The 27,237-nt window shown below is 35.8% G+C and overlaps 1 protein-coding gene across 4 annotated transcripts in view; it reads right to left on the bottom strand.

Annotated features, from left to right (window-relative positions):
• The window catches only part of CDH10 (cadherin 10), a 94,656-nt gene that overhangs the window by 27,573 nt on the left and 39,846 nt on the right, over positions 1–27,237 (bottom strand). For all 4 annotated transcript variants that reach the window (XM_027906554.1, XM_027906553.1, XM_027906557.1 and 1 more), the window contains exon 3: positions 6,996–7,290. In XM_027906554.1, coding sequence (XP_027762355.1) covers positions 6,996–7,290 — 295 coding nt within the window. The remainder of the gene's footprint in view (positions 1–6,995; positions 7,291–27,237) is intronic.

Here is a 27,237-nt window from a genome sequence, read left to right as displayed (position 1 = left end):
ACCACTACATTTCCATGTGGCATTCAGGATGCAAAACTCCCCATTTTGATCTCGGCTCTTGCTCATAAGTATAAAAGAGACATGGTCTCTAGGCTTTCACAGAGGGATCAGTGATTCCTATGAAAAACCTGACAGAAACCATACCAAGAAGCAAACAGGAGTAGTATTATCCAAATATCAGTTCCATTGTGCACATCAGCTGTCAAATCACCAGCTGATTTTGCTTTGCTTCAGTACACTGAAGATCACTGATGTCCAATAATACAAATACATTGTAATGGCCTGAAACGTGGACCAAAAATCCAAAGGCATTGAAGATGATCAACTGTGACAAGGTTTAAAAACTAATGGGTGTCACTTGGTGAGCACTGCTTGGTGTAGGCCTTGGTCTATCTTTTATATAGACACAAGTTGCTTCTGATGAAGTTGGTCTTCAGCCCTCAGATCCTAATCTGAATTCTATAGGAAGGCATGAAGGACACAGTAATAATATACTGGAGAGCTGGAGACGGACTTCTTTTTACAAGGGCATGTAGTGGTAGGACTAGGAGGAATGGCTTCAAACTGACAGCAAGTAGGTCTAGTTTGGATATCAGGAAGAAATTCTTTACTGTGACGGAGGTGAGACACAGGAACAAGTTGCCCCAAGAAGTTGTGGATGACCCATCCCTGGAAGTGTACAGGGCCAGGTTGGGTGGGGCTCTGTGCTATCCAGTCAAGTGGGTGGCATCCCTGCCCACAGCAGGGGCAGTTGGAACTAGATGATCTTTAAGGTCCCTTCCAACTCAAGCCATTCTATAGACCTGTAAATATGCCACCATCTATGTTAATAATAACACCAATGAATTCTGTTCTTTTCTCCTTGCATAATTGCAGATTTTACTATACCATAAATGAGAATTATACAGTGGTAAACTTGGCCCAGAAATAAGCAATCTTCTGGCAGATTATTGTAAATCTCAGGAGGCATACTTTAACATAAGTTTAATTATAATATTTGAATTTCTCTTGGGTCCAAGACTATAGTAGTAATTAATACATTTGGCCCTTTTTAATATGTTCAGTGCAAGTATCTTCAAACACCACACAAGTATTAATGACTTTGACCTCACAGTGCATTTATGATGCATATATATTAATTACTGAATTACTGAAGATAATTACTTAGCAAAAGGAATCCACAAAATAACCATAGTAGAACTGAATTCTAGACTTCGATTTTATCTTTTCTTTGCTCCAAACTGAGTTATGTGATATTTACCTAGAGCAAGTACCCTCCATAGTAAATTATCCATACAAATAAAAGCCAAATTAATAGAAATTTTCTGCTCTTTCTAATGGAAAAGTGAGGAATTAATCAAACACTTTCTCCCCTGAAATAAAGTATTTAATGCTGCAGAATACAGAAAAGAACATGAATGAGTTGCATATTCAGAGAAGTTGATGTCAGAAAGGTCTTTGACTACATGTTACTCTTGTAACTTAGAAAACAGTAAGTTGTAAAAAATCATATCAGCGGAAATTTTCAGTTCTTTTAAAATATCCCTTTCAAGGAAAAAGAATGTTTAATCTTAACAGGGGGTTTCTTCTTTGTTTTATCTATTTTTTAACTTTTGTCCTATCTCGTTACAGCAGGATTTGTGTGCAGAGTGAAATTGAACTTTGTAAAAAATCTAAAATTATACTAATTTGGGTTTTCAAAATCTGTCATTATTGATATAAAATTATAAGTCAAAAGTTGCAAAAGGGTTTGGTGAGAGAACTCTATATGAAAAAAAAAATTCTATGTTAATAGGAAACCAGAAGGAAATGCTATGAGATAAATGCCATGGCAGAGAGGACTAAGCACTGGGAATTGGTGAACAGCACTAATGAGGGACTATATAGGAAGCCTAGGTAAAAAGTTAAGCAATAATATCTCTAACTGCTGCCTGATGAGAAAGGAAAAAATATAATGAGAGGTAGAGATGACAGGCTAACTGTAGGACACACAACCTGTACTTCACGTGTAAACCTGGAGGGAGGTTATATCTTCTGAAGCATATATGATATGATATCTCTAATTTAGAAGCAAAGATACAAGATGGAATAAGAATAAGGAATGTTTCAGGTGTATATATAGGCTGTGAAGATAAGAAAATAAAGTCTAAGTAGAAAGTTCTGAAAGTTTTTATAAATATACTAGTAGGCAATATCCATGGAAAAATCCATATAGAGGAAAATTAACTCATGTGCAGTTCTGAAAAGAAACCTTCAAATGAGCAGGTAGAGATATGGGACAAATATGACGGACAGAGCAGAAGACTGTCATCAACCATAAGAATATTGTGAGTCATAAACTTTGAAAGTAAGGAAAGGAAACAGTGAAAAGACAAAATATCTAGTAATCAGTAAAAAGACTTCAGGAGAACAAGTTGTCTTCCAACAGTTGTCTACTGACCCAGCTGCAAGGTCCTGAAGTAGGTCCATTTATGTCTGCCTTTCCTATGTTTAATGAGCAGCAGAAGAAAGATGAAGACAGCAAAGAATTTATGGGTCCTTGTCAATACACTCTATTTGATAACAGAAAGAGCTATATGCTCAGGTATTCCTCTGGTTAGTACCACACCTGAAGGAAAAATCAAAACTGCTGGTTTTTGTCTGAATGAGGCTGGTGGCTGGCTACATCATTATTTGATAACTTAAGGATGGGGGCAGATGGAGTAGATAAAGATTTAATAGTCTTTTTCCTACTTTCTAGCCATCTTTGTAGCCATCATAGTACAGGGTGGTTTAGGATGGAGTAAACCTTGTACCCCAAGGGTGCACAGATCTCAATTATTTCAAGTTTTTATTACTTGCGCACTTCTTTCTTTTCTTGATATGATACTGTTTTTATCTTCTTTCTGATACTCAGATGAGTGCATACAGAGTTAATATAAACATCTCACCACTGTGCTTACAACTGATGTATATAAATTGACAACATAGTGGCAAAACTGCAGAATAGCTGACTTTTTGACACTTCCTAAAGTGCAGATAAGATTAAGCCCATTTGCAACAGTGATATTCAGTACTGGGATTGAGAGGGTAGGAACCAGATGATAGCAGAGAATACAGTCTCAGAATAACATAAATACAAGGCACAAATACAAGTTGTAAGTTACTAATCATATTACAGACTGACCTGGATTTAAAGTACAACAAAGAAAAAAGAACCCATATTTATCATCTCTAAAACATCACTTCTGTGGTGAAAATACATATAAAAGATGATGACAACATCTACAGGAATTGGAACCAATGGACAAAAACGATTTTTCCAGCACTGCCTCACCCAATAAAAGGCAAGACATCTGATCAATGTTTTCTGCAGTAGATCCTCTATCACCTTTGGTAGTGAAAGAGCCATGCCTTTTCATTTTCTATCCACTCCATGTTACTATTACCACTCACCAATATTACTTATACATAAAATGACCTTTCTCTATATAGTTGGTTTAAGTAAATAACAGTTTTAAAAAACACTGTTTGGACATGTTTATGTGCCTGTCTAGTGGTCCAACCTTCTGACCTGATAAAGTGGTTGATAGTAAACTATTGAACTTGGAGGTACAGATAGTAGCAAGAGTACGCAGCATTCTATAAACATATAGATGTATTTTTAGTGAATAATTCTATCATAGAATCATAACATACTTATTTGGAAAATACTCATAAGGATCATCAAGTCCAACTTCCTGCTTCTTCCAGGAGTAACTAAAGCTAAATCACATGACTAAGAGAAGCATTCAAGATACTCCTTGAACTCTGACACTTTTCTGGAGAGCCTTTTCCAGTGACTGACTGATCTCTCAGTGAAGTACCTTTTCCTAATGTCCACTCTGAGCTTCCCTTGAAGCTCAAATTTCATTCCATTTCCTTGTGTCCTATTGCAAATCAGCGGAGAGGGGAGATCAGCACCTGCCCCTTCCTATTATTCAAGGGCACCTGGGAAGGTGGGGTAGTCACAGAAGAGACACTCCTGCAGGACTAGGCAGGAACTTGTCACCATTCCCCTCTATCCCTTAAGGCACCAAATTCAGTGAAGTGGAACAGTCTGAGGGCAGGGAATACTTCACATCCTGTTCTGTCTGCCTCACAGACAGAACTGCCTCTGTCCCAGGCAAGGTAGGGTGTGTTTCCAGTAATTCTTTTCTTGCTCAAACTCCCACCATAGGAATGCCATACTATGTTGACTATGCTGGATTAGATGATCACATATGGAAAAGTTAAATGTTTTTATATTCTCACAGAGCTGATTACTACAGGAGACACTCAATGCAACAGTACAATTACATCCAAGACTTCAATTTCTCTCTGCACTCCTTACATCAACAAGTCTGACACTTTCTCAGCCCATGACCAACTGTAATGGACTAGTAATGGGATACTTCCAATACTATAACTGAAAAATAAAAATAATGAGAGAGTAAATAGAGCAATGCAGGAATTTCTTCCTATTTTTCTTCAAATGGGGAGGTCCAGTTGTCATAACAAATATAATTGCTTCCTTTTTTCATAAATTTCTCATGTAAATCTTCTCTACTAAAAATGTGTGATGTCAGAAAAAATACTGATTTAAAAAGGTTTTGTAATTGATGTGATAATATACTACTATTATACAAATACATGACTTTTTACATACTGACTTTGAAATTTCTAATTATTATATTTGTCTTAAAAGTTTTATGCATCTTATTCTTTTAGAACATTTCTTCCCTTCTCCATTCAGCTTTCAGTTTTGAGATTACAGAGTAGGGTTTTTTGAGTTGGAAAATTAAACTAGTGTTATGAGGAAATGAATCAAATTTGATGAATACTTTATAGAAACATGTTATCCCCTCATGGACCACAGATATACCTTTATGGATATATGGATATGGATATATAGATACACCTCTAGGGATAAGCCATAAAGCTAAAAGTAATAAAGCTAAAAGTAAATTCTACCTATAAGGTAGGCAGTCAGTCAGTCTAGCAGCAGAATGAGCACATTTATAAAATCTGGAAACATGATAAGATTTTAACTGAGTTACAGTTCTCTAAATTATGGTAATTTTATTGACAGAAAAAGTCTATTCATTTCAGCACAACTATTTGTTAAAGATGCAAAGTCAATACTCTAAATGTAACCAAGTTTTTTTTTTTTATGGGGTGTTTTCAGCTATTGGTTGTTTTTTGATATTTCTTTTATAATCCTATAATCTCTTTTGTTGTTGTTGTTGTTATTACGCAGAAAAAATTGCAGTTTCAAAATCTGTATGATCTATGCACATGTAAAGATACACTTGAATCTTGCAGTCTGAATATTTTAGAATCATTGAAATAATGCCTTGAATGTTGAAAACATTTAAGAAAAAAACTTATTTATGGAATTCAGACTGAAAAAATTAGAAATCAGAAGATTATATAACAGCATAATACTTAATAAAAACATTAAATCATGTTCACAGATTTTTCCAATCACATTTTAAACAATGCTTTTTGAAATTTATAGAAAGAACATGAGGAATAAAATGAAAACTCTAAGACATATTTTTTCAACCCTACTGTAATCTTGCCATATGCCTCTCTAGAAAGTGTAGCAATGTTCTTTCAAGATGCTTTCCCTAAAGCTATATATTTTGTGGAAATTTAGGGAACTGAACAGTAAATTAGTAAATTGGTATTACATTTTGTTAGAATTTGGAACAACAAAGATAGAAGACATCAACTATCTTCTTTAGGAGGACAAGTTTGATAAGATTTCAGTATAACCTTATGCAATCATCTGTGAGATTACTTCCTCCTTCTTTTTTTATATTTATTTTCCTTTATAATAAAAACTGCTTGCTAAATGTTAGAACTATTAGAAATTATTCAATCAAAAACTAAAAGCAGATTGAAATATCTTATTAGGCATAGAAAACTATTAGTATTATAGCTTCTACATATTTCTATACAGCTTTGTTGAAACCATTCTCTTTGAATAATTAAGTATTTTCTTGCTCTTTTAAGATTTTCCAAAGCCCAGAAAGTAAGTACTAAATCTGCAATACCTGTATATGTAAAATGTCTCAAAAAACTGTTTGATCTAGTTCAGGCAGTTTCACTGGTAGTAATTAAAATGGTAATAATAGGTAGAAGATGAATTTATTATTTGTTTTCTGAATATTCAGAATTCAATATTGTTACATCTACAGTTATACAATGAAAAAATAATATTAAGTTTTAAAAGAAACTTTGTATATTTTTAAGTTTTTTAAATTAATCCTAAAGAATTGCATGCACTAATTAATAACAGCTCATATTCCAAAGATTTATTGTTTATAAATTTTACCAGTTGGCAAATCCAGGCCACAGCTTAAGATAGGAACTGCATATGCATTGCAAAGAGAAGAAAAGTTAACTCAAAACAGCTGTTTAAAATTCTTGAAGCTACCATTCATGGATGAACTTAGGGAGGAAGAGAAAACACAAAATGATTTGTCTATAGGTTTAAAAAACTGAAAAAAAAAGAGAATAAAGAGGGTGTCTACATTCAGACTGCATTAACAGCATGAATTAATGTATAATTTTTCTCAGCCTCAGAGAGAGTGCAAGTGAAGACAGGTCTCCATTCAATGCCTATTACCACTCGCAACCTCCAGTGAAAATTAAAGAATAAAATTTATTGAGCTTTCAAAAGGCTAATTTATTCATCTTATTCTAACAGGACTTAAAGATGAGGATGAGTCACCATTACCTCCTTTCTATTTATATGTATATTCCAAAGCACTGTAAGATAATAATTTGAATATTCCAAGTAGAAATGGATCTCAGATCATAAAAATCTGTTTCTGGATGAAATTTCAGTAATTGAATAAACAAATCAAAATGAAAAATACTTAACTCATCAGGTAGAATTCCAAACACGACTGACTTTTCAGAGGATGGGGAAATAATTTGTCAAGTAACATAGAACAGGCATTTGTGTCACAATATAAAGCACTCACCTACTACTGACATTTCAGGAACACTTGCAGTGTAAACTTCTTCTGGAAATGTTGGTTCATTGTCATTGATGTCGTGGATCTTAATGACAAACTCAGATTCAGGTTCCACTGGTCTCAGAGTTCTTCTATTGATAGCTTGGGCACGTAGGGTGTAAAAGGCTTTCTCTTCCCTGTCAATTCTCCGAGTAGCATGAATGTCACCTGTTTTCTCATCAATTATAAACAGAGTACCAGCCCCATCTCCTGACAAAATGTATTTGAGGGATCCATCTCCCTTATCCTGGTCAGAATGAAGCTGAAATGGAAAAAAAGAGCATTTTTTTTCCAAAAACAATGAAAAAGATGGGATGTTTTTAAAAATACTGATTATATGCTAAATTATTCTGTGTGCAACAAATATGTTTACTACCAACAAAAGAAATTAATTTTCAGTCACCACTGTCTGACCGTCAGTGCTTCCTAACTTAGCTCCAAGCATCTTTTAACTTGACTGGTTTGGCACATTTTAGTTTTGCAGCAACACCTGTTCTCTGCTAAGAAACCTTTGCACCACAGTTCTTAAAGAAGATTTTTATGTTAATACTGACCTTTTCCTTCCTTGAAGAGATCCTATTAAAAATTCACAACTGCTTTGCTAGTTGTAAATTCACTAAGCAGATAAAGAACATGTCTGAATACAAGATAATTAAGGAAATTAGAACAACTGGTTTCATGTCATAATAATTTTTTAAAAATTTCATTACATGTAATTTATATTTCTCCTAAACTGAAGAACATTTAATTTCAAGTCATTATCATTTTCACACCATCAACTAATGTAAATAGCCTAAAGGAAAAAAAACCCCACAAATTTATTAAGCATTCAGTATTGATATAATATCCATTATATAAATAATACAAAGCTTAACTTCACATATATGACATGCAGTCTTGACTCCCTTTAGACAAAAAATTATTCAGTTGTGTTGTTCAACACAGCAATGTGGATGGCTCATTTGATCTTTTGGATATACTTAGCATAATTTCTTTCATTACCTTGTTGGCAAGTTCCTTTCAATCTCACTGGTTTCATAATTAACTGAGAGAATCTGGCATTCAGATTTATTTTCACCATGAAATGTATTCTTGTTTGTAAATTTATTTTTGGGTTCAGCAGAAGGATCAAATCAAGTAGAAGCTCTAATTACAAAACTGAAGAGCAAATATAAACTTTTTTAAAATCACACTCAAGCAATATCAGAATATTCCTAAAAAGTTTAAGACTAGTTAGAACTAGTGTATTTTTTTTCCTTTCTAAAAATAGTTATTTGAGCACATATTAACATACAAATCAAACATATCAAACATACAGAGTGGACTGGTGGGATAAGCCAGAGTCAAACAATAAAGTCTCTGTCCTAAAACATTATCAAGCACTGTTTCCCATACACTTGCAATATGTTGAACAGAAGGAACTTGTGGAATCTTGGATCAAAGCCTTTATGGTAGAAATTTGAAAGCTGTCATTGTTCTGAATTTTGATTTTCTAGATAGAAAGTTTTTCTATTTTCTACCAGTTCAGAAATAAACCTTGAGAAACACTGTAAAGATTTAGACCTATTAAACTTTGTTTACATTACACACATGTATGTTTACTTTACAAAATACACATTTTCCTATTGCTTCTTTTCATTCCACAGCAAATAAAGAAATAGGAAATTCCACCAAACATGAGGAGTAGGAAGGTAGAGGTTAAGAAAAATCTTTTGCAAATAAATTTTATTCTTTCTTTTTCTTCTGTTTCTCTTGCTGACTTCAAACTGAAGGTTTCAAGCCATTATCACTGCTCTTTTGGGGAACGAATATTTACTGTGAACTTTAGTCCTTCATGCTCATCTCTTGATGACCCACTAAATTTGTGACCTTTCACCCTTCTAATTAACATTCTTTTTAAGGAACTGGACAGCATCTTGCAGGCTGTGGCCCATTTTATAATGTCATTTAGTGTAACTAGTCCTTTAGTGTTTTCTTTTACATTTCTTCCTAGGATATCATCTTATCTTAAGAAACATTTTGGTCCTAGGAACTTACTGCTGGTCCATGACCATTTGATAAAATACTTTTACAACAGAGTGATGAAGAGGCTGCTCTTCCTTAGACATGTGTGACAGAAACACAAAATAAATTTCTGCTTGAGCAAGAAAGATGGAAGGTGGGGCGGAGAAAAGAGGAATCTTGAAATGGGCATATTGCAGTTTTCCCAAACGCTTTCTGAAGTTGGGTCTAGCATTGTAAATTCTTTAAAAAGTTGACAATAGTATATCAGTGCTGCAGTGCCTGTTCTTGGACTCAAAAGCAGTTAACAGTCTTGCAAAATCCATTCTAAAAAGCTATCTCCAGAATAGCATAACTCCATGCAAACAGTTCACAGCAATAGTATCTGGCTAACTTTAATTTACAAATAATGCACGGAAATTGTTTGGAAGAGTGATATTTAGCAAAACCATGTCAAGAACTTGTAAAATAATTAACAATCCCAATATTTTAGTGCCCTAAAATGCTGCCTAGCAGTGGAAGCCTGAACAATGCAGTGAACAGAACAAAGCCAGAAAACTAAGAAAATCTCTATAGTACAAAATATGAAGCTTTTGAACAACTATACTTAGATCCAGTTCAGCATGTAAAGATCTTTTAACATACTTTTCTTTCTTGTATGTAAGGTGCTATCAATGTTGATGGCTTTCCGTTGCCTCTCCTGTAGATACGTGTGAGTCTTAGTAAGCTGATTTGAAAATTATTTTTACACCACACACAAAATCATTAACCTATTTACCTCTGCCAGGTTAAAACTTCATGGTTGAGTGGGTTTTTTGTTTGTTTTTTCTCTTTGAGAGTTTTTGTTTGTTTTTGGGGGGGGTGATTTGTTTTTTTTTGTGGTGTGGTCTTTTTACTTTTTTTTCTTCCCTCCACCTCCCTCCATACATATAAGATTTTGAGACATCCACAGAAAGACTTCTAAGGAGCTTAGAGTTGTACATCAGAGAAACATATTTAAAAGGAATACCAACCTGCATAGTTTAGAAGAACACTTTAAGATATAACACTTTGTATTCTCTAAAAAGTGTTAATACTTTCACTTTGGATTGGTGATCCAATTTAAATTATACAAATACACATATAACTGCCCGCAGTTATTTTATAAAACCTTCAAATTCAGAATGACATTTCAGAAGTTCTTCTTGGGTGATCAGCAAAGAGAAAACTATGGATACAATGAGCAAGGCTTCCAGACATAATTCAAGGAGTGAAACCATGTACTATATATAAGCAAGGGAAGAGAATACCTCTCATTTCATTTTCTTTAGCTCTTAACTCCATCCAGATGCCATTAGAAGAACCGAGGTGGCTAAAGACTGCCCTATATGCTTGACAGCCTTGTACAGTGAATCGTTACCCAGCTCTGAAATGCATAAGCAGTGTGTCAATCAACACTGCAAAGGTTTCTCATTTTACTCAAGTACTAAAAAAAAAATTCTAGAAAATATTTCCCTGCTACTTTTAGTATAAAGTGTTTCCTATAGTTATTTTGGCTAATGGGCATCTGTGATTCACGTCAGCCAAGCTGAGCAATGGAGAGACATCTGTTTCATTTAGCAGTTTTATTGCACAAAATGATCAGCTGTGAAGATGTGGTTTTATTTTCATATCTGTCACTGATATTTTGCAAACTTCTGTTTTAGTGAATTTCTTTCTCTTCTTTCACAGAAATACTTCCCTTTTCAGCTATCAGGGGTATATGTATTTTATGTATATTTTTTCTCATTTTATAGAAAATCAGAATGGCTGTTGTTATAATTTTATATAGCCCTGTGTATCACACAGTAATTGCAATTACTGTGAGAGACATTTTTGCATATTTACTCTCCTACCTGAATTGGTTGAGCAAACATTTAAATTCAGAAGGATTTCATGTAAATAAAAAAGGAAGGTTATCTTAAAAAGAAGATAATATTTAGAGAGGGCAACAAAATGGAGTGTTATGTGAACACCTAAAAAAGAAACTGAATTACCAATCCAAGACAGAGGCAAAAACAGATTTTAAAAGGTGGATTTACTTTGTCTTCAATTGAAGGGAAAAAACCCCCAGAGTTATTTAATATATTACCTTCTTCTTCAAGATTAATGAGACCATAAATAAACTGATTTATTGAAAAGAAGCCACAACGAAATTAAGTTCAGTATCTTTTTAGATCTGTAAAAGACTTTTGTAAAAATGCATTCAGAAGACTTTAAATTACCAACATAATTTTAAATGTTTAAAAATTACTAGAAAATTGCAACACAGGAATTTTATGTTATTTGACTTTATGTTATTTTTGTTATTTGACTGTGATTCAAGTCAAACCTGTCAATTACAGGATTTGGAGCTCTCCCTCCCTCCTCCCCTGATTCTGAAATCTCCCACATGAATATAAAGGATGTGGACTTTTTTCTAATAGCATACAAAGTACTAATCCTATTTTCACCAAAAAGTGACAAGATGCTACTGTGAAAAACAGAGAGAATTGGGTTAGAGGTACTTTATCATACAAACTAGTTCTCAAATTGGAATCGATTTATGGCAATGCCAGCTGAAATCTTTAAGATTTGCCACACCTATTTCTATTTGAGTTTCAGATTCAGAAGTTCTTCTGTGATTTTTCAGTGACTGGTATTCAAATAACTAGAGACTTGATAGGACTGTATTAAAAAACTGACCTTTAGTTTTGAAACTTACTGTAGGCATTAATACAGTTCAAGATTTTTTAATCTTAATTTAATGTTCTATAACATACACTTTCAAATACAGGTTATAGTTTTGAAAGTCTTTATGAAATGATAGACTATTTCAATATTAACTTACTGAATGCATTCTTAGTCTTTTACTTTATGATAGTGGTTTTTAATCGTGTAATTTAGAAAAAAATTTACTACTTTCTTCTACAACGTGTCAATTCTTTATTTAATCCAAGTATCAAAGTAACAATGAGATTTCAGCACATTCCTGAATTACTATCTTTTAGATCTTATTCAAATAAGTCTCAAATGCCTCCTAATTCTGAGAGCAAATTTCTGGACAAAATGTGATCTGTTCATTCTTTTCTAAGTGATTATATTAGCAATGTGAAGCCAAAATACACTGTGGAAGCATTTGTCTTTTCACTCATTTTTCTAGTGTATATATAATACTAGCATGTTCATTGGACACTTAGTTGAATAATAATGATTGTCTCTCTAAGCATAATCACAACAATGGGCAGATTTGACATGAAATTAGCAAAAAATATTTGATATAGAATTCCCACAACAGAGATATTTATTTTAAGCATCATGAACTGAACTGATAAGTGATGGTGTTGTTTAACATTAACTGCACTTATTTGAGAAGATTTTCAGACAAGTTCATATCCTGTCAGGTATTCTCTCAGTTGGCAGATTTAACTGTCATGCTTTAAGCCACATTTTACTTACCAGAGAGGTTCACTTATTTAAGTTTATCCTAAAGGTAACATTTTAAGCAACTCCTTTCAGTGATTCTGTAATTTGCATTGTTTTATTGAGACATGTAACATATTTAATATTCTCATTCAGTTATGTTGTCAGTTTGCCTATCCTGTGCTATTGTGTTTTTTATATTTAAATAAGTTACTTATAATAAATATATTATTGATATATATTATTTTTATTTTATATTTAATATTATTAAATTAAAATAGTCATTTAAATATTTTAATATTTTATTATTAATGAATTATAACTGATAGTTTTTAGCATTTTCCCCACATCCTTGGTGAAGTATCTATCACAGAAATAGAAATGTTATTTTTCACTGCTCCCTACACACTCTGCTACTGATGTGATCTGCAAGATTTTCTATTTCCAGAAACTAACCATACAGTAAAGGTATTTTTTCATCATTAGATTTACATCTTTTCCCCATTATCATAGTTTATTCTAAAGGGATGATTTACAAGATGCGGAAGGTAAATGATCTTGTCATTGACACAATATTTTACTATTTCAGTTGAGAAAGGTAGGATTTTTTTTTAAAGACATCATATGAGTAGAAGAAAAGAGTCTTACATAGATGCACTAAGTCAACATAATAACACAACCAAATCTCCTTTCTCAAGTCAAAGTCTTTAGCTGATGTTCAGAGGGTTAGACCATGGAAGTTTCAGCTTCATTAGGCTGTTGCAGCTTCTATTTCAGAAAACACACCAACACTGAGCTAAGATGAACTAGAAACTAATTGAATTTAATATGCCAAAAGGTTCTTGCATGAGCCAATATGCATCTTCTGTTCCAATTTTAATGTAATACAGTCTTCACATCAGGTGATGACAGAAAGTAGAGAGCTGTCAGTGGACCTGAAGTGTCCTTACTTTCTGGCAGCTTGATTTAAGAATAGAATTATTCTGTTAAAAAAAAAAAAAAAAAAAAAGAAAAAAAAAAAGTAAATCCTGACATATGGCAGTCTTTCTCAGACTTGGCTGGAGTTTTTTTAAAGTTCAAATTTTTTGTGCTTTAGGTTGTTTTGCTGGTTCTTGACTAAAATAACAATCTGTACTAAATATTGTATAAAGGATTAAGTAGTTTCTAGAACAATCTCTCTATTCCAGCAAGGAACAGCGTAGGAAGGTAAATATGCTAAAGCAATATATACCTTTCACTTACTGAATTCAGAACAGCTTTCAGGTATTTGAATGCTTTGGGTTTTGTCTGTTTAGTTTTGGGGTTTTTTAAAAGAGAAATCATCACTTATCCTTATGTTCTCTGCATTAATCACAATAAATAAAGTTATAACAAGCAGCTATAGGTGTTTGTTTTTTTTTTTGTTAACAAGAATTATTTCATTACAGCTTATATATGTTTTCCTGAAGTAGCCTAGTTACTAACAAAATAACCATTAAAACAGTATTGGTTTTTAGAAATCTTTATGTACAATTGGCACCACACAAATAAAGCATAGCATTTTTTAAAAACAAAAGCAGAATACATTTAGAATATTGATGCTTAGTTTATTTCACTTACTGTTGGAGACCATTTAAAAACATGTTCAACAAGACTGTCTTTGTTTCCATCTGAAATCCTTTTAACGTGTAAATTGCTAAGACCTGTGAAGGTTTTCTACCTTTATGATGTGTGCATTTTCTCCTCGTGTATACTCTATATGTGTCTTTGTATGAGATGCATCTAAAAGCAACAACAAATTTGCCACAGAGAAGTGGATGACAAAATCTGTCTATCCAGGAAGTGGAAAACATCAACCAAAGTGGAGGGAAGATATCAAAATTAAGGAATAAAAACTAGGAAGGGGGTATTTTAATAATCTCCAAAACAGTGATATCCATGATAATGTAATATTATTGTTAAAGTGTCCTGAGGAAGGGAAGAGAGGGAAAGAGAGAGAGTTGATGTATTTTTTCATATGTCTCGGGAGACTTCTAATGAATCTGAAGTGATGCTATATTTATATAGCATTTAAAACAATGAGGGCTAAAGATATCCTGGATCAATCCTGGTTTCATTTAAATCAAAATGAAATCATTTGGACCATATATCCAGGAGAGATATATTGATACCTTAAAGATGTAGTCAAGGTATTAAATGTGGATCAGTGATATAAGAGAGGTGGAATATTTCTAAGCTTTTAAAAGCAACTCACATTTTTCTTTTTCCTTTAAATTTGTCTCTTCTCTAGTAAGTTATGAAATCCAGTGTTTTAGGGAATAGCATTATCAAGAACACTCTTGTCTATATATCAATTACTAAATAAAGAAGCTGAAGTTTAAATCACTATATACAATTACATTACAGAATGGTTGGGATTGAAAGGGACCTCTGACAATCATCTTGTCCAGTCCAGTCCAGCTCAAGAAAAATCATCTAGACTCAGTTTCCCAGGACTGTATTTAGCCAGCTTTGAGTATCTTCAAGGATGGAGACTCCACAACCATCTGCATAACCTGTGCCAGTGCTCAGTCACCCTCACAAAACAAAAGTATTTCCTGATGTTCAGAGAACCTCTTGCATTTTCGTTTGTACCCATTATATCTGAGTCTGTTGCTGAGCAACTCAGGAAAGAGCCGGGCTCTGTCCTGTTTGCACCCTCCCTTCAGGTATTTGTGTGCATTGACAAGATCCACCTGCACCTTCTCTCCTCTAGTGTGAAGAATTGCAGCTCTCTCAGCCTTTCCTCATATGGGAGGTGCTCCAGTCCCTTCATCATTCTTTGCTGGACTCTCTCCAGTATGTCCATGTCTCCTCTGTACTGGAGAACTGGACACAGGACTCCAGGCATGGCCTCATCAGTGCTGAGCAGAGAGGAAGGATCTCCTGCTGTGAGTATTTCCCTAATGCAGCCATTAACCTGCTTTGCAGAAAGGGCACATTGCTGGCTCATGTTCAGCCTGGTGTCCCACAGAACCCCCAGGTCCTTTTCTGCCGAGCTGCTTTCCAGCTGGTCAGCCCTCAGCATATACTGTGCCTGGGGCTGTTCCTCCTCAGATGCAGGACTTTGCACTTCACCTTGTTGAGCTTCATGAGGTTCCTGTCAGCCATTTCTCCAGACTGTTGAGGTCCCTCTGGATGGCAGCATCACTGTCTGGCTTATCAGCCACTCCTCTCAGTTTGGTGTCAGCAGCAGACTGGCTGAGGGTACACTGTGCCCCATCCTCCAGACCATTAATGAAAATGTTCAACAATATTGATCCCAATACTGATCCCTGGGATATACCACTAACTAGTGGCCTCCAACTAAATTTTATACCCAAGTACCTAGTACATTCATGGTCATTTCAAGAAAAAGTAGTAAATATTTCATATGCTGATATTAAACATTACTGTACCCGATATTGGTTCCTGGGATATAAAACTACCTCCTGACCTCCAATTAGACTTTGTGCCACTGATGAAGACCCTCTGGACCAGGCCATTAAGCTAGTTTTCAATCCTCCTCACTGCTTATCCAGCCTGTACATCAATAGGAAAGGCTTATGGGATACTGCATCAGAAGCCTTACTGAAATTCAGGTATACAATTATCCACTGTTCTCCTTTAATTTCCAGGCCATTCGTTTCATTAGGGGTTATCAAGTTTGTCAAGCATGACTTCTCCTTGATGAAGCTATGCTGAACACTTTGGATAATTTTCTTGTCCTTACTGTGCCTGGAAACGCTTTCCATGACCTTACACGTATTAAGCTAAGGCTGACTGGACTATAGTTCTCTATGCTGTTCTTCTTGCCCTTCTTGAAGATGGGGGTGACACTGGATTTCCTTCAGCCTTCAAGTACTTCTTCCAGTCACCATGATCAGCAAAAGATTACTAAGAGTGGCTTTGCAGTGAATCAGCCAGTTCCCTTAGCACTGATGAGTGCATCCCATCAGAGCCCGTGGATTTATGAAGATTCAGTTTGCTCAAATATTCCCCATATTGAGCCTCTTCTACCAAAGATTCCTCTCTCCAACCTTTTTTCCCACTCTCTGGGACCTGGGATTCCTGAAGGCTGTTCCTGGCAGTAAAAACTAAGTCAAAGGCAGCATTTGGCATTCCATGTCCTATGTAGACCAGTCCTCTGCCTTATTGAGCAACTGGCCCACCTTTTCATCTCCTACAAACTTATAAAGGTCCTTCTTTCTTTTGATATCCCTGGCCAGATTCAAATCCACTGGGGCTTTAACTTTCCTAACTTCATCACCGGAGGCTTGGACAATGTTTCTACATTCCTCCCAAGTTATTACTCTTTGCCTCCATCTTCTGTATGTGTCCTTTTTGTGTTTCAAAGGAGCTCCTTGTACACCTACGTAGGTGTCCTGGCATTTTTACCTGATTTCTTATTCATTGGGATGGAACAGCCTTGAGCTTGGAGACAGTCATCCTTCAGTATTAACCAGCTTTTGTGTGACTTTTTTTCCCTCTAGGACCTTATCCTGTGGTACTTCTCTGAGAAGATCTTTGAAGAGGCCAAAGTCTGCTCTCCTAAAGTCCAGGACTGTAAGACTGCTTTTCACTCTGCTCACTCTCCTTGGGATTCTGAACTCCACCATCTTGTGGTGACTGCAACAAGGCTACTTTTGATCTTCACATCCTCAACCAGGTCATTCTTTTTGGTTCATATGAAATCCAGCAAAGCACCTCTCCATGTTTACTTCTCAGCCACTTGAAGAAAGTTATCATCAGTGCACTCCAGGAACCTTCTGTATTGCTTATGCCCTGCTGTGTAATTTCTCCAAAATAGAATGAGGAGTTTAAAATCCCCCAAGAGTATAGAGCCTGTGAATGTGAGGCTGTGCCCTCAAGAGGGTCTCATCCACTTGTTCTTCCTGGTCAGGTGGTCTATAGCAAGCATTCATTATAATGCTACCTTTACCTGTCATCTCTTTAATCCTAACCCATTAACTCTCCACTGGCTCCTCTTCCATCCCCAAACAGAGCTCCATGCACTCTAGCTGCATTCTCACATAAAGGGCAACTCCCTCTGTTTGGTTTCCCTTCATGTTCTTCCTAAAGTCTGTATCCCTCAATTGCAACACTCCAGTCAAGGGAACCATCCACCAAATATCCATAATCCCCCAAAAAATCACAGTTCTGCAGGTGGATACAGGTCTCTAATTAATTGCATTTATTTCCCATACCACATGCATTATTATACAAGCATTTAAGAGGGGAATTCCAGCATGTTGAGTTTCTGGAGACGATTTGGGGATTTATCCACAAAGTTACCTTGTGGGTACCTAAATTACTTAGGGAATTACAGTCACATAGCGAAATTTAACTGAATTTAATCATGTTTATATTAACACTGGGTAGGTAGCAATAATTAAAATTTCAACTAAAACTTGTCCTACCAAAGAAGTGTATTTTATTTTATTCCTCTATCAGATTGTAAAATAACAAAATAATCAGATTTGGCCATAAATCTTGGAATGTTATGTTTGTATGCATAAAAGACAGCATCATCAGCCCAGTGAAATGTATTCCTCAAATAATTTTAGTGGGGACAAAAAGCACGTCCTGATCTTCAGTGCTACAAATAAGAACTATACTCCACAGTAATTACTTTCCCTTGCACTGTTAATTGCTGGTTTCAAAAAATGTGTTCTGTGTACTACATCACTGACAAAAATCTATTTCTAACTTACCTGAACTCTGGTAATCAATTGATAAGTTCAGTCAATATTTCCATAAAACTTCTGTGATATTTGCTGGCATTTGTAAGACATTAGAAGTACTGTCTACCTAATCTCCCTCTCCCTAATTACAAGTAAAATATACTATATTACTTATGCTGCTGGTGTTTCATTTTCTTTGTGTGTTTTTATACTGCCTTATACCAAACCCTTCTATTCTTTTTTTTTTTTGTCTATAAAACAACAGAGATCTTTAGCATTCTCTTCCCCCCCCCCAACCAATTTATTTTCATGAAGTTCAGCCCTTGTCTGCTGCACTATAAGCTCCTACTTTCTTCTTTCGATAGTAGAGAGAATTCTACACTATCCCTAGACAACTTCCTAATTCTCTTTTATGGTACATAGTCTTACACAGCACTACACAGTATTCCGTACTCTTTAATGTCTTTGTTTTCTATGGCATATCATTATCCCTTCCTAGGAAATACATCAGTGTTATTGAAATCTCTTCCATTATTCTTAAATGGTAAGCCTTGATTAATCCTATGCAACTCTTCCCAGTGTCACAGCCCTCAGCAGTCCTCTAGCTATTACATTTATTTTACTTGGCTTTTACTAGACAAAATGCCACTCTTGGCTCATAGAGAATGGTCTGTCAAACAACCTGACCTAACTAAAGAGATAATTAAGCAATCAGTTTCCTTATCTTGCAACTGTGTTATTTATACAGCAGTCTCATTATCCTTTTTGAATGACCTAAGACATCCTGCTGATTGCTAGAGGTATTCCAAGTCCTCTGTGGCATCTTCAGTAGCAACCCTGTGTAAAAATGTGGCCATATTTCTGCACAGTAGTTCTTCTGAGGGACAAGTAATTTTTAAAATACAACATCAATGGAGAGTTCTGTGAAATTTTCCAAGTAAAAGGATTTATATCAATTTACAAAAGTCCTGTAGCTTTTCTGGCTCTGTCACCCCATAAATATATTTATTGCCTATATGGCTATGCCCATTTGACCTCTCCTGAAGCTCATATATTATATTTCTCACATTAATTTCACACTTTACAACTACTTCCACTTCATTAAAATTTTCTTAAATTTTGCTAACATAGTCTGGAACACCGTCTTATTCTATCTTTTTGGTTTCCTTCCTCAAAATGGATTGTTTCATGATATTTCTTTAAGTTCCCACTTGTTAAAACAGAAAATTAAAAAAAATCACCTCTTTTTTTTTCTCCGTTTACTTCATGTCTTACACAGTTGCATTAGTCAATTTTCTCACTGCCAAAATTTAAAATATCAGTATCATTTTAATAATGTATTACTAAGATGGATCTAACCAAGATTGCCTATGTAGTAATAGTTATGAATTATTTTATTCACTCCAAAATAATATTTCTTAAATATTCCTAATTCCTAAATATCCCATTTGTAGTGGAATTAACAATAATAAACATGGAGACTCTGAAATTTGAATTTATGCATATTCTACAGCAAAAGTCATACCTCAAAAAAGGATATGGAAAAATTGTCATTAGAAGATGAGTTTCTTAATATAGAAAGATGAAATCTGTATTACTACTTCATTTTCTGGATATCAAGTGTGAACTATTCTACTAATCCTTGTATTCTACCATATGTACTTCTAAATTACATAGAATTACTAAAATATTTAAAACATTTTAGGAATATAACCAAGAAAAGCATTTTCATTATATAAGCCAGTTTCTAAACTAAATGGTAGGAAAAAAGTTGCATCTTTACTCAAGTGTTTTTGGACAAGGAAGGGACAAAGTATTGTATATGCTCATTCTAATGTATCCTGCAGTATTCCCACATTTTCTACTGAGTAGGTTTTTTTGTGTCGTTTTTTTACTTTGTATTTGTTGGTTTGTTTGTTCTTCTTTTTCTCACCACAGTTTCACCCTGAAATATATCAAATCATCAAGTCCAACCTCTATTTCCTGTTTTGTTACTAAACATCATTTGCTTGAGAATTATTATGAAGGGACAAATATTCTCTGGGAAAAAATAATAAAAAAAAAATTAAAAATCAGAGGTCACCAAAATATTGGCAGTGAAAATTATTCCTAACTTTACATCAGCAGGAAACTTAATATGCTCATGTCTTCCGCCCACTGCTTTGAGATATATACTTAGGTAAGTTGAAAGGAAAGGCAGGATTGAAGGAATAGAAGTTCAAAAGCAGAGAGAGGACATACACTACTGCTTAAATAAAAATGACCCCCAGAAAAGTTAATTTAGTATGGACCTGCATTGCATGATAAATAATGCTAACTCCAGATAGCATAACTGGACTGAAGACCACAGATCTAGGAAAGAGAAAAAAGGCACAGAATATCTGTGCAAGGCAATACAAAGAAGCAAGACTCTTCTACAACTTGGATAAGGGGAACAGAAGTGATGAACAGAATTGCAGTTGAGCACCAAGGTTTTCTTCAGTTGTTACATATTCTTGTAAGTATTCAAAATTTTTTCACACAGAAATTTTGCATTTCCAGTCGTCTAAGTCTTACAGCGCAGGCAGAAATCTTTGCAATGTCATAGTTTTGAAAAGTACAATAACATGAATATCCCAGAACATAATATTCCTTCAGCTCATATTTTCCATCCAGCTGCTTGCATCCAGTCTGTTTGGATATGGCCTTTTTAGTATGCCAAGCCACCTAATCATTCATTAACAATTTTCTAAGCTTTTAAGTGTGTTCAGATGCGTAAAGTACCTTTGCACCTGCATTTCAAACAACTAGATGGTCTATGAATTGAATCTTTGAAACAAAAGCAAGATAGCTTCTGTTCTCAGACTTGAGTGTACAAACTCATCTAGAGTTGTAGATTTAAAATTGCTACAGACCAAAATATTGTCATAAATTAGAGGATATTTTTTTCCCTCAATGGTCCAGTCCCCCTTTAATGCTCTGAAATAAATAGCTATTGAAAGACTCAGGAAACAGAAATAATTTTTTGAGGAAGTAACACTGATGAGTTGGACAAGGATGTATGTTTACTCCTGAAAACAAATCCCACTCCATCGGCCGGGAACTTAGATACATTTTTAGAGCTACTTACTGGCTCAAAAGAGGAGGTATTAGGGGGTTTGAAAGAACTTGCCTTTACAGTCCTCTTGCTTCACTTTACTTTTAATTATCTTCAGACAAAAACACTCTTATGGATATAAGGAAAACCTTCCAGCAAGAAGACATTTAAAAGAGTAAATATCAATTTTCAACTTCTTAAAACTCTCTCCCTCATGGATATTTTGTTGCAAGTCACAAAATTTCTTTTTCCAGTATTACTCCCGGCTCTTCCTTGTTATCTGGGTATACAGGATATTTAAAAGGTCATCTGCATTTGATTTAAAAACAAAAAAAAATCAAGAGAGTTAAAAAGAAAAAAGCCTCAAAGGGGCATCACCCTTTGAATTGCTGCTGAAACTATTGGCTATTTATACATTTGTAATTTCAAACAAGGTGTAGGTCAAACATTTCTAAAGCTCCCTTTTCTATTATGTTTTTTATTCCCCTGAGTGAATGAATGTACTGTGATGAAGTAGACTCAACTTTTCCTGAGTTGTGGCTTTGAATATAAATCATTTCAGTTTTATCAGTTCTTTCCTTTTTGGACTATCTTTTTGTGACAAGTGGATACAATTTTAAAAGTAAAAGATAAAGTGAACTGAAAGGAACTGGAGAGTTCAGACTAAACTATTTCTCAGTTTGTTATACTATTTTGAAGCATGACACCATTTTAAGTAGAATGCAAAATCATATACAAACTCTGAATGAAAACTACCCAAGAGAGCTACAGCTCTTCTTCATAAAAGAATCAAAATGCATCTTATTTATGATTTTACACCTTCTGGAAGGATGCCCATAATTTAGGCGATCTTCCTTTTAAGTGTTCCTGACAACTGATAGACATTATTGCACTTTGTGCTTACACAGATCAGAATTGTCTCTTTCAGAAATTAGTTCCAAAATGGTATATTACTGTGACTGAGATTACTAGAAAAAAATAAAAATCAAACATTTTAACAGTTTTCTCAGACACTGAGAAAGGCAGATGCAGAAAACCTGTGCCAGTGACTAGCAAAACCGTACTGACCACTCAGTCTCATTTACCACTTCTGATAAAATAGATTAATGGCTTGCACTCAAGTATCAATGTGCAAAAGAAATAAAATGGATAATTCAAACAATCTTCTTCACTCTTGTATAAAAATTAGCTAGTTTTCATTAAACCATTAACTAAAGCAAACCTGCCAGAATTCAAGAAGTACTTGGTCAGTGCTCTCAGGCACATGGTGTGATTCTTGGGGTTGTCTTGTGCAGGGCCAGGAGCTGGACTCAATAGTCCTTGTGGGTGCCCTACAGCTCAGGAGATTCTGCGGTTCTATGATTTGTACATTCCAAATATTTTGCTTTTAACATACTGCCTTGTAGCACTCAATACCATCAGATGTGTAGCTTCCAATTACTTGACAGAAAAAGGAGGACTTGTCCCTACTCGTACTTGCATTGGTTTATGAGTAACTTGAAAAGTATTTGCATAACAGAATAGCACGTGAAACTAATTAGGTGAATGGATGTGGAAAAACATGAAGTGAAATCCCCCAACTGTTTTGAAAAGTGTTATTTGCAAAGCAATCATAGATTAAAACTAAGTATGAACATGATGTATGATTTTAACATACTGAGAACTACTGACACATGGACAAAGAAATAATAAAAATCTTGTTTTAATATACATGAGCTGAGCATGTTACCGTATAGAATCGTGCCAGGGTGTCCCTGTGTAGGGTGGCCAGGGCTGCCCCACACGGACACCGCCGGTTCCAGTGGCTTCAGTGGCCCCAGCACAGGGCACGGCTGAGCCCCTCAGCCACCCAGAAAGCCTGGGCAAAGGAGGGCAAAAATGCTACCTGCGACATATGGCAGCAAATAAGAAATGCATTTTAGTGTTTTACCTCTGATGTTAAACATACCTGTTGTACAAAAAGCTTTTGTACCTGTACAAAAGCTATGCTTGAAACAGAAAACTTTTAAATGCCTGCAAAGGGTCATTTTCGTCTGGAAGAACTGTTAAATTTATTTAATTTTCAACAGTATTATACTTAATAAGTTTAACAATTTTAATGGTCTTTAATTAGAAGCTGCAATAGACAAACACAAGGTGGGTTTAATATTTTTGTCCCCTCAAGGAAAACCTTAAACCTCAAACAAACTAAAACTGCATGTAGGAGGTGTAGAGGAAAATGCTCATTGAAATTTTAAATTCTGCTAAAAAAAGTTATTAAACTGTTGAAAATAAGTGGTGAATGCTACAAAGCCTTTTCATTCCTCAAAACAATGTCCGTAAATTCCATCCTTTGCCATTTAGAAAAACCTAGCGTCTTGTAGGGATACATCTGGTACAGTAGCTAACAAACAATTAATTTTTTATGAGAATAAAACCTTACTATTCAGCCCAGTCAGCTCTTGGTCTCCAGTACTTTATGCTGCTGTTTTATAGAATCATATAATCATAGAATTAACTGGGTTAGAAGAGACCTCCAAGATCATCAAGTCCAACCCTTGATCCAACCCCACTGTGATTACTAGATCATGGCACTCAGTGCCACATCCAGCCTCATCTTAAAAACCTCCAGAGACGGTGAATCCACCACCTCTCTTGGCAGGCCATTCCAATGCCTGATCACTCTCTCTGTAAAGAACTTCTAATAGCCAACCTAAACCTCCCTTGGCAGAGCTTAAGCCCATGCCCTCTTGTCCTGCTGCTGGTTGCCTGGGAAAAGAGACCAACCCCCATCTGGCTACAACCTCCTCTCAGGTAGTTGTAGAGAGTGATGAGGTCACCCCTGAGCCTCCTCTTCTCCAGACTAAACAACCCCAGTTCCCTCAGCCTCTCCTCATAGGACTTGTGCTCAAGTCCCTTCATCAGCCTACTTGCTCTTCTCTGGACCCACTCCAGCACCTCAATGTCTTTCTTGAACTGAGGGACCCAGAACTGAACACAATACTCAAGGTGTGACCTCACCAGCGCTGAGTACAGGGGAAGGATCATTTCCCTGCTCCTGCTGGCCACACTGTTCTTGATCCAGGCCAGGGTGCCATTGGCCTTCTTGGCCACCTGGGCACACTGCTGGCTCATGTTTAGCTTCCTGTCAATCAGCACCCCCAGATCCCTTTCCACCTGGCTGCTTTCCAGCCACTCTGTCCCCAGCCTGTAGCGCTGCAGGGGGTTGTTGTGCCCAAAGTGCAGGACTCGGCACTTGGCCTTGTTGAACTTCATCCCGTTGGAATCAGCCCATCTCTCCAGCCTATCCAGGTCCCTCTGCAGAGCCTTCCTGCCTTCCAGTTGATCAACACTCCTCCCAACTCGGTGTCGTCTGCAAATTTGCTAATGATGGACTCAATCCCCTCATCTAAATCATCGATAAAGATGTTAAACAGGACTGGTCCCAGCGCTGATCCCTGGGGGACACCACTGGTGACCGGTCACCAGCTGGATGCAGCCCCGTTCACCAGCACTCTCTGGGCCCGACCATCCAGCCAGTTCCTAACCCAGCACAGAGTGCCCCTGTCCAAGCCATGGGCTGCCAGCTTTTCCAGGAGTATATTATGGGAGACGGTGTCAAAGGCTTTGCTGAAGTCCAGGTAGACACATCCACAGCCTTTCCCTCATCCACCAGGCGAGTCACCTGATCATAAAAGGAGATCAGGTTGGTCAGACAGGACCTGCCCTTCCTAAAGCTGTGCTGGCTGGCTCTGATCCCTTGTTCATCCTGTAGATGCCATGTGATTTCACTCAGGATGATCTGCTCCATAACCTTGTCAGGCACTGAGGTCAGGCTGAGAGGCCTGTAGTATCCCGGGTCCTCCTTGCAGCCCTTTTTGTAGATTGGCGTGACATTTGCCAACTTCCAATCGTCTGGGATCTCCTCAGAGAGCCAGGACTGTTGGTAAATGATGCAGAGAGGCTTGGCAAGCTCTTCTGCCAGTTCCCTCATCACACTAGGATGGATCCCATTTGGTCCCAGATGAAGCAAGTCAGAGCCTCCAATATACATCAAGGTTTCCAGATGAATAGTCCTTTTACAAACAGAAAATATGACCCTCTGTACACTTCAGGTTAGAGTAAATGATGAATCTAAGCAATTATAGAATAAACGTCCTACTAAGCTGAGTCCCTAAGCTGAGACTTTGAGAATGAATTTTTTCTCAGCACTCACTGAGAATCAATCAGCCTTCAGGACAATCCTACAGGAATCTTTAGATACCTCTGATGTCATGGAAAAAACAATATTTCACTCTGACACTCTTGACCTGTGCTGAAATATCTATGAGGCTGCACATGTACACCCAAGAGCAAGCTTTCACATTCTTGAAATTAATTGGATGCCTTCAATAACCCTCTTTTTTAAGTCTTGCTGAGAAAGAAATAAATTTCTAAATGTTATTGTTTCTCAAGTGTCAATTCCACTCCACTTTAGTATCTGCAGTGAGGTAGGGCTTTTGAAGATACACAGCTGTAACTTCATTTTTTTCTTCCAGCAGTTACACCAAAAACATCTCATGTGGAAACTGTTAAAAGACTAACTGCTCTCTTTCACCTTGACAGATTCAGTTATTTATTCAGTTTGCAGAATATCTTCCCTTCCTTTCCATTCTTTCTTATTGATCCCTGTCACGCAAATCTGCTCTTGCTGAAAATTCGGCCTCTGCAAACTTCAGTGCCACACAGCTGATTTCCTTCACCTGAAAGGCACTTATGCCTCTCAATCAGATCTTCACACCAGATATTAAGCCTGCATATGAGCACTTGCAATTCAAAATCCTACTCTTTAGTCTTTTGTAGCACCAAAGGTGTTTACAAAAGAAAGAACTATGGTAGAAATACTCCTCAGGAATCAAAATACAGAAATTTTTAAAACAGTTTGGTAAGTCTTCATCTTATCACTACAACAGCAACATTTCATTGGAATCTTTTTTTGTGTGTGTATGTTGCACTTGATGGTGAATCCTTTGAAATCAAAACAACATGCTCTTTTGTATTACCTTCTCCAAAACCAATACTTTTGGTAGCTGCTTCTGCAGAAAGAAAAGACTGTTCAGAATTCCTGCCCAGGATGGTTTCTGTCTCTCATTTCTCCCAGGAAATAATTTTGCTTAATCTTTCCTTAAAACTGACTGTTTTTCCAACAGCAACAACCCTATACATATCTGATCTTAGCTAATCTTTATCTTTTCATGTTGACAGAACAAGAATCTTAAGGAAAATGCATCTTTTAACCTCTGATGTTGCCAAATTCTAAGTAAAATATTTTTTCACTGGATTATGGACTATATAGAGCAATACTGATCAATATGAAGGAATACCAGCAATAGTAACTCAAAACACTATATTTAATTCCAATACACATACACCAGAGTACAAGCAACATCTGAGGCTTCCCTGCCTTACATCTTTGTGATTGTTATGTGGTGTATCATCTGCAATGTCAACAGACAGTTACTGAAACAGTACTTCTGTTCTTGAAACTGTGTCATGTATGCATAGCCTGATAAATCTTTGTCTCAGAATCATGTGGTTTTTTTGAAGTAAAAGGAAGTAAGTGAGGTTGAAATGTTCTACTCTTTAAACCATCAAAGATAATGACTACACTTACAAGCATGCAATAGTGAATACTGCCAAGATAATCCTTTATGGTAACAGTTTTAATATGACACACACAAAATTTTATATAAATTTATGTGCAAAAATACGATAAACTATATTTTGAGATACTAAAAAACACTGCAGTGTAACTAAGAACTTCAGTCTATCAAAGTGCTGAAAAATTTGTAAATAGTTGATCCTTTATACAATAACCTCACTGTACTGAAAATCGCTAGAAAAAGTTGCTACCTATCTCAGAAAACAAAGTGGGGAAACTATCTGCAAAACTAAATGAATTACAAGATCTGGTGAAATAATAAGGAAGTAAAATGAACTGTAATGTGGATAAAGAAATTATTCATAAATTTATTTTTAATGATTGTGGACTAAGATATTGTTGGTACACAGT

Source organism: Empidonax traillii, unplaced genomic scaffold, assembly GCF_003031625.1.
Source record: "Empidonax traillii isolate 1590-97213 ecotype Southwest subspecies unplaced genomic scaffold, ASM303162v1 scaffold1321:size163106, whole genome shotgun sequence".
Lineage (NCBI taxonomy): Eukaryota > Metazoa > Chordata > Aves > Passeriformes > Tyrannidae > Empidonax > Empidonax traillii.
The sequence above is the reverse complement of the archived record's forward strand: the minus strand, read 5'-3'. Positions and strand labels throughout refer to the sequence as shown.